The 7834-nt window shown below is 41.0% G+C and overlaps 2 protein-coding genes across 3 annotated transcripts; one reads left to right on the top strand and one right to left on the bottom strand.

The window, feature by feature from the left end:
• Nucleotides 1-177: 177 nt before the first annotated feature.
• Nucleotides 178-2605, bottom strand: urp1 (urotensin-related peptide 1). 2 transcript variants are annotated; one of them, XM_025063246.1, is made up of 4 exons: nucleotides 2185-2605; nucleotides 953-1188; nucleotides 694-799; nucleotides 178-492 (listed from the first exon to the last, which is right to left on the bottom strand). In XM_025063246.1, exons 1-4 carry the CDS (start codon nucleotides 2360-2362, stop codon nucleotides 461-463), a joined length of 552 nt encoding a protein of 183 aa, XP_024919014.1. In that variant the 5' UTR covers nucleotides 2363-2605; the 3' UTR covers nucleotides 178-460. The 2 variants fall into 2 exon arrangements, with proteins under 2 accessions (XP_024919014.1, XP_024919013.1); XM_025063245.1 differs by having other exon boundaries at nucleotides 178-799; nucleotides 953-990; nucleotides 1069-1188.
• Nucleotides 2606-4633: 2028 nt separating this feature from the next.
• Nucleotides 4634-7419, top strand: c1galt1c1 (C1GALT1-specific chaperone 1). Its single transcript, XM_008326449.3, has 2 exons — nucleotides 4634-4803; nucleotides 5811-7419. Coding segments are annotated over exons 1-2 (981 nt in total). The 5' UTR covers nucleotides 4634-4802; the 3' UTR covers nucleotides 6791-7419.
• Nucleotides 7420-7834: the final 415 nt, after the last annotated feature.

Here is a 7834-nt window from a genome sequence, read left to right as displayed (position 1 = left end):
GGGCCCCGAAACACCCTCCCCCCCCCCCCCCCCCCCCCCGTGATAATTAAAAGCAGAGGCTCAGTTTCGTTGTATCCTCATGACAATACAGACCATAGAAAATAAATAAATAAAGTGAGTTTTAAAATGATACAAATGACGTCTCGTCAGTTTTAAGAGCAGAAGAAAAAATCTCTTTTTTTTTGAATGACAATCTCATAAACAGGAAAATTAATAAAAGGGGATTTTGTACAGGTGACTCCACTGATGACCATATATGGTTTCATTTCTCATTTTCACATTTATTTGCATGAATAAATCAGAAAAAAAAACTTTAGAAAAAATAGTTGTTGTTGTTGTTGTTTTTTTTTTGTATGATAGGAAATAAACATATGGAAGGATCACTTCGTTTTAAAATACATGAACCAATAAATTTGACTTTGGGTCCAGGTTGAGGTCCGCCTTTGGATCCAGGACTGGCTCAGTTGGTCACACAGTATTTCCAGAAACACGCTAGAGTGGCAGAACAGGATCAAAGATCAGAAACCTTTTTTTTGAATCTTTGATAGATAGATGGATGGATGGATGGATGGATGGATGGATGGATGGATGGATAGATGGATGGATAGATGGATGGATGGATGGATAGATGGATGGATGGATGGATGGATGGATGGATGGATGGATGGATGGATGGATGGATAGATGACCCACCTCTTTTATTGGTTTTTGGTAAATTTTGCGCTGATCTGAGGAAACTGTGGGAGCGAAGTTGGTCGGCAGCGGCCAGTTTTAAAACGATGTCCTTGAGATTCTCCATCTAAAAATGTGTGACCAAAACAGTTGTCCCTTGAAGTCTTGTTATTGCGAGAAACATCACTCAAAATATTTATAAAAATGAAGTAACATTCACGACCGAAACAATACAAATGCTGAAAAGTGATTTTTCGACAGGGATTATTGCCGTACTTACCATGTTTGCAGTTTTGGCTTGGTCCGAATCCTCGGTTTCTAAAGAAAAAAAAATGTACGGTATGTTACGGAAATGATATATATGGCAAATATATGTTGGTGGAAAGAATCTGTTACCTTTACTACTCCAGGAGTTTCTGGTTCCGGTCTGTTGCATCAACAGAGGAAACATGTCATTTCTCCGCTGCGCCTCTGCAGTGTTGTCCTCCACCTCTGATACAAGGTTATGAATAAGATCTGTTTAAATGAAGAAAAAAAAAGACAGACTAATTTGTCAGCAGAACATGGTGCTAACAGACGACACTATTTGTAAATACATTTTGTTTTTGTTTTTTTGGAAAAAGAGGAAAAGAGCAGAAGATTTATCAGGTTTAATAATTAATGATGCAACAAAAACTATAATGAGGCAGGACATTTATTTTTGGGGAGGAGGGAAAAAAAATCTGCATTTCTGCACTGCATTAGAGCTGAAGATGCTAAAGATAAAGTACAGAAAGTGAGAGCGTGCAGAAAGGCAAGAGGGATTCGAATTTGGGAATGAAAAATAAAAGAGCAGAAAGTATGATAGATCAAAGGGAGATAAGTACGAATTCCAAACGAGCACAAAACTGCTGATGGCTACAGATGTAAAAAAAAAAAAAAAAAAAAAAAAAAAAGGAAAAATGAGAGAAAGCATCTTATGTGTTGCTTAGAAGTGGACGTCAGTGAAAGCAACACATTCTGTGTTACGATTAGGCTGAGCTGCCGTAGGTTCTATACCAGGGGTCACCAACCTTTCTGAAACTGAGAGCTACTTCAAGGACCCTTAGTAACACGAAGAGCTACTTGTTTGATACAGAGTTCCCCAACAATGTAGTAATAATCAGTTCTGGGACATACAATAGTAGATACTCTTTTTACCATCGTCACTGCAACCATTTGAATATCATTGCAAGTGGAACTGATTAAAAGAGAACTGTAACAGTACGATGTTTTGACCCTCTTGTTGAGTAGTTTGATTTTTAGGACATACCCCGCAGGCACCTTAAGTAGTCCTAGGGGCTACCAGGTGGCCCCGGGCACCACATTGATAACCCCTGTCCTGTAGTGAAGCAATTAGCACGCCCTGGGTTCGATTCCCAGAGCAACCACGTACTTGGCGCCTCCGAGGGGGCAGCCTGTTGCATCGGATCTACTGTTAACACAAGAGAACTGAAAGAACAGCCTTGAGGTCAAAGTTATGTTTCCTCTCACCTGCTGGTGGTTCCAGGTCAGTGTCAGGAAACAGAGGCAGAGCCTGTGTCCATCTCCCGGAACATGCCACAGCCACTAGGTAAAATAGAGCAAAAGAGAGCATGGTGACGGCCAGGTTGGGACTGTTCTTGGAAGACGCGCTGCGGTCTTCGCTTATATACCGGCAGAAGACATCCATCAACCTCCTGATCGATACACTATCATCAGCAGCAGCGTCGGGCCCTAATGGTTTTGGGCAGGATGGATGGGACGTCGCAGATGTTGCTGTCAATGCGGCTGCGGCCTATCTGTGCTTGTTCAGACCGTTAACGAATGTTTGCTCTGGGAAGGTTCATCATTGCGGCCGAGATAGTCATCTGACACCGTTTCTGTCCGAAACGTGTCGTTGGCCCATGTACGAGGTCACGGCGGTGACGAGCGTTTCCTCCTGCGTCATTTTGTATTATTCATGTTTTGTTTTGTTCTTCGGAGGACGGATAACGAGCACAAAAACACGAGTGAATGCTGGCACTCGATTCAAATTTCGATCACGGTTAATCATGATTAATCGTGATCAAAATTTCAATCGAGGATGAATCAATACTGTGTATAGCTAGAACAGGAGGGAAAAATAACAGGTATGTCATCGGTTTCATAGTGTAGCAGTTAGCACGCCTGCATGGGAAGCAAAGGCGCAGACTGTTCGATTCCCAGAGAAACAACATTCTTGGCGCCTGCCTGTTGCAGCGGTTCTGCTGTTAACACAAAAGATTCCCAAATATGGGATCAATAAAGTTCAAATTTTTATTATTATTATAGTTTCATACCTATTTGTGATTTGAGGACCATTTGATAATTGCGACTTACTTACTGCCCTACGCTAAGTGAGGTCTGATGCAAGCCAACTTGAGCCTGAACCTAAGTATCCCCTAAAGGCATGCTGGGAGTTGAGATGCAACGTAAATGGATTAGAATGCGACCCTGTTAAAAAATAGTACGCCGGGTGATGCCCGGTCGTTTGCCCTCCCTGCCACTAGAGGGCGCTGTGTAAACCTGCCTTCCTTTTTATTATATTTTTCCCCCCAAGAAGTGATTGTTGCAGTAGTTATTTGACAACAATTGTCTATCTTTCTTCTAAGTGTGAATATTGTAGCATTTGGCGACCACGTGGCCACTCAGGCGGTGGATGGCTAGGTGTTTCGGAGTTTCTCGCCTGAGCTCCACACTCCCCTTAAGTCTGTTTTTGTGTATGTTTTGCACATGTTTTACAGTTTATATTTTGGTGCCCAATTTTAGGGAGGCACCATTTGACTTTGTTTAGACTTGAAGTTTGGCCTTCCTAGATACCATATCTCCTGGGAACAAACAAGGCAGTCCTTATGTGGCCCATTTGTGTTGAAGTAGGTAATGACTGCCTGCCAAACTGTCCAACATAGTCCACATAGGTCCACACTTTTTTACGACTCACACTTTGTCGCAGTATTCTACCTTGATATACCACGTCCATGCTAACAGTGACTAAACAGGTTTTTCCTGTCCAAAATCAATTCATTTAATCAATTCATTTAAGTCATTTTATTGACTTTTCATACGTCTACGGTTGTAAGAAATGGATCCATTCTTTCTGGTGTAGGTCTTTCGTATTTTAAGGGCTCTGGCGCCCTCCAGGGACGCCATTCCTCACAGTTTTTAAAAACAACTATCCCAGTATGATTGGAACAAACGGACATGTTTTATTGGTTGTCAATAAGGAAATATCTGTCACGAAAGGTTGTAAAAAATAAATAAATAAATAAAATAACTGACATAAAAGTAACACAACACACACAAAAAACTGTAGACAATTTAGTTTGTGTTTGATGAGGTTTTAAATCATAGTGATAGCTAGTGCTGTGACTAGAGTCAGCTGATTTATATGTCCGTCTCCACACCTTGTTTCCAAAAAATAAAAAAAAATAAAAAATACAAACCAAAAAAGGAGCTGCAGTGATGGATTGAGCTGCTGCTGAAAGTGAGAGGAGGAAAATAACTCAGCTTTGGAGAAAGAGAGATTATTGTACATTGTGGCCATACTCCATTTTGAATGATATCATCATTTTAATACTAATATATAATTTCAAAATTATGTAATTCATTGCTCCATTAAGGTTGTATGGTCTGCTGTTTTTTAATGTTTTTTACGTTGTGTATATATATATATATATATATATATATATATATATACGTCTTTTCCTCAAAATGATTGAGTTCTTTAATCGTTATTTAATATATATACCGTCTTTTGGAGTTTCTCTTGTCTATTGCGTACATTAATTCCAGCAATTACTTGTAAAGTCAACGGTATTTTCAGTTTTACACTCTATATATGCCGGTAATGCCGGTCCTTAACGTTAGGTGGTGATATTACACTAACACGTCGGGGGGCGGGGAGGGTTTAAGCCACGAAGAACATTAAGCAGGCGGAAGTATAAGGAAGCGGAAGTAGCAGTTGTTTTCGTTGACGATTGTGATGGTGAAGACGGATAGTCTTCACCACGGCAAATCTCCAGTTCCTGGTTTGAAGTGGATTAAAAAAAGTGGAGCTGAAAAACATCAGAGGAGCAGGATAATACCGGGCGAAGATTAAGCTTCCATTAAAGAGTAAATATCACAGTTAAATAAGTTCTGTTTATTGTTGTTTATTTAGCAAAGTCCATTGTTCGACCTCAAACGTCACGTCAGCTTAAGGGACGCGATCTGATCAAACCGCAAATGAAATCGAATTGTAATATGTGTCATTGAAATATATATATATAAATATATATATATATATATATATAACTAGGTTACATTAGATAATGTTTCACTTGAAAACTCGCAAACCCACTGCAAGTGTAACTTATTTTTTATATTCCCTACAGTGTTGCCGTCTATTTTTTTTTTTTTTTTTTTAACTCGGCTACATTTAGTTTCCCATACAGTGGGCTTCAGCCATAACATTGACTACAGCTTCGTTGGTCAAGATAATGGTGGTTCTTGGTTCACTGCTAGTCAGTCTTCCGAAATGTACAGACGGGAATAGGTGAAAGAACACATCCGACATTCTTAGGAATATTTTCTTCTTTATATGTTAACGTATAGCTAGAATTATTGACGTCTTCATACGGTCAAAAATGATTTTGCTATGGTGTTACAATTAAATAAACACTGCCAATGGAATCTAGATATAGAAATGTACTGTATATATGTTTTATAATAATAATTTGTATTACGTGTCAAGAGTTTCTTGACAAATATATGTTTTATAATAATAATTTATATTACGTGTCAAGAGTTTCTTGACAAAACCGGTGAAACCATTGAGAGTATTTGACAATTCTTTGAAAGTCACAAACTTTCGCGACCCATGTCAACAGACATTATTCGTAAACTCCAGGGAAACAGGATGCGAGACGACCAAAAAAAATAGATAGTTGACAATTCGCATTTCTTTTTATATATAAACCAATAAACAGAAACAAAAGTGATGTCATTGTCCCGCAGTGTATTATAAGCTGTCTGGAGCTGCACGAAACCATGGCTACAAAATACAGTGACGAAAATACAAATGTGTCGTGAATATATCGTGAATAATTGGTCGAGTTTGTCTTTGCCTTTCTTTTCTTCAGTGTCTGCCTCGAAAGTGTTGTCTGAAGGAGGCTCCTTTTTTAAGGGGATGTTGATGGGAGGAATCTTTTGCCTGGTGCTGTCGCTCTTGGCCAGTTTCAGCCCCATCTCGATCTCCGGGACGGAGGAGCATCATCATCAGCACCAGCATCATCACGTCCAGGCTCCGAGCAAAGACGAGCTGAAGAGCATTTCTGACGCCGACATGCAGCAGCTGAATGAGGAGCTCCGAGTGTACTGCGTCATCATGGTCCAGCCAAAAGCTCTGGTCTACTGGGCCGCAGCTCTGGACACCTGGAGCAAACACTGTGACAAGGCGGTCTTCTACACTTCAGAGAACTCAAAGGCTTTGGACGCCGTGGACCTGAATGAAAAGGACGATTGGGCCAGGTTACGCAAAGCTCTAAAGCATGCGTACAAACACGCCGGAAACCTGCGGTGGTTCTTTGTGGCCCAGCCCACAACGTTTGCGATCATCGAGAACTTAAAATACCTGCTGCTCACCAAAGACCCCAACGACCCCTTCTACATGGGGAACCTGATGAAGTCCGGAGAGCTGGAGTACGTGTCCTTTGACAGTGGCATCGTCCTCAGCTATGAAGCTCTGAGGAGGCTGGTGAACACGTTTGAGGACGAGGCCAAGTGTCCGGAACGGGGACGAGCGCTGTGGAAGCTGAGCGATGACAAGCAGTTGGCCGCCTGTCTCAAATACACCGGCGTGTTCGCGGAGAACGGAGAAGACGCCAACGGGAAAGGGCTGTTCAACAGTCAGAGTGTGTACCGCATGATCACGGACAGCATGAAGGACAACCCCAACAACGTCGTTGAGGGCTGCTGCTCTGACATGGCCGTTACCTACAGCGGGATGACGCCCAACCAGATGCAGGTCATGATGTTTGGCGTCTACAGACTGCGTCCGTACGGACACGATTTTCACGACGTGTTAGCGTTTTATCCTCCCAAAGATTCGGACAACGATTAAAGACTGTATCCTGGAGGGGGGGAAAAAAGGAACATAGGGTTTTAATGTTATGGGAGTGGGTGTTTTTAAGCTTTGGGTACAAATGTGATTATGAGTGACGAAAAGAGTTTTACGAAGATTTGTATTTTTGCACATGACACAATAAGCCTAGAGTTTTCGGGTGGTGAAGGTTTCAAAACTGACTGGCACATATTTTTGTCCCTATGAAGGAAAGAAAAATAATCTGGGAAGCTGATCAACTGACAAACTGTGACACAGAAAAAGACATGACATATTCCAATAGTTTCAGATCCATATCTGGTATCTTCCGTGTGGCCCACATGTTTCTCACATTATGTAGGGCCATACAAACCTGTCTTTTAGTTTCATCGAGTTATTAGTGTCACTCTTCTTCGGTTAAACCAAAAGAAACACAAACACCATAAATTTGGTCCACCATGCCCTGTGTCACACACGTCGGCCAAACCTTTGTTTGGTTTAACGCAGGAAACGATGTGGCCCACACCCTAGGTACCAGATTTGGAAACTGTTCAGCTACGTTCCATTGTCTTGACCGGTTTTGTGGAAATAAGTCTGGGTGATTTTTCTGGAATGCTTTGATTAAATTAAAACAATTTTGTATCTTTAAACGTTTTCGTCTTCTTGCATTTCACAGCTAAGTCGTTGCACGGGATCCTTGGTGTACGAGGTCTTCGGCCTACGGTGTTTAAGAGTTAAGTCGCTTTCTCTCGTAAATTTATTAAGTCGTTGCACGGGTGTTTAAAAGTTAAGTCGCTTTCTCTCGTAAATTTATTAAAAAAAATATATATATATATATTATACCATCATTTTGACGTGCGACTTTAAACTAAATTCCTCACGTAACTAGTCGGCAAGCGGTGCAAATGTTGTCACACAACGCTATATTTCATTCACTGTTTGTACGCCATACACTGGCTTGTGCTACATTCACTTTCTTGTGTTCCTTTTTGGGGACCTTTTTGTCCTTTAAAAATGGCAGCTCTTCTAGTTTGATCGCACTTTGTTAAAGTTGTTTTTAAAAGT

The sequence above is a fragment of the Cynoglossus semilaevis genome, chromosome 15 (genome assembly GCF_000523025.1).
Source record: "Cynoglossus semilaevis isolate Cse_v1.0 chromosome 15, Cse_v1.0, whole genome shotgun sequence".
NCBI lineage: Eukaryota > Metazoa > Chordata > Actinopteri > Pleuronectiformes > Cynoglossidae > Cynoglossus > Cynoglossus semilaevis.
This window is presented reverse-complemented; position numbering and strand designations above follow the sequence as displayed.

Coding starts and splice junctions, on each gene's coding strand:
- urp1 (XM_025063245.1), bottom strand. CDS start 2,362: ATGGATGTCTTCTGCCGGTATATAAGCGAAGACCGCAGCGCGTCTTCC. Junction 991..1,068: donor AAACTCCTGGAGTAGTAAAG/GTAACAGATTCT, acceptor TTTTTTCTTTAG/AAACCGAGGATTCGGACCAA. Junction 800..952: donor AAGCCAAAACTGCAAACATG/GTAAGTACGGCA, acceptor ACACATTTTTAG/ATGGAGAATCTCAAGGACAT.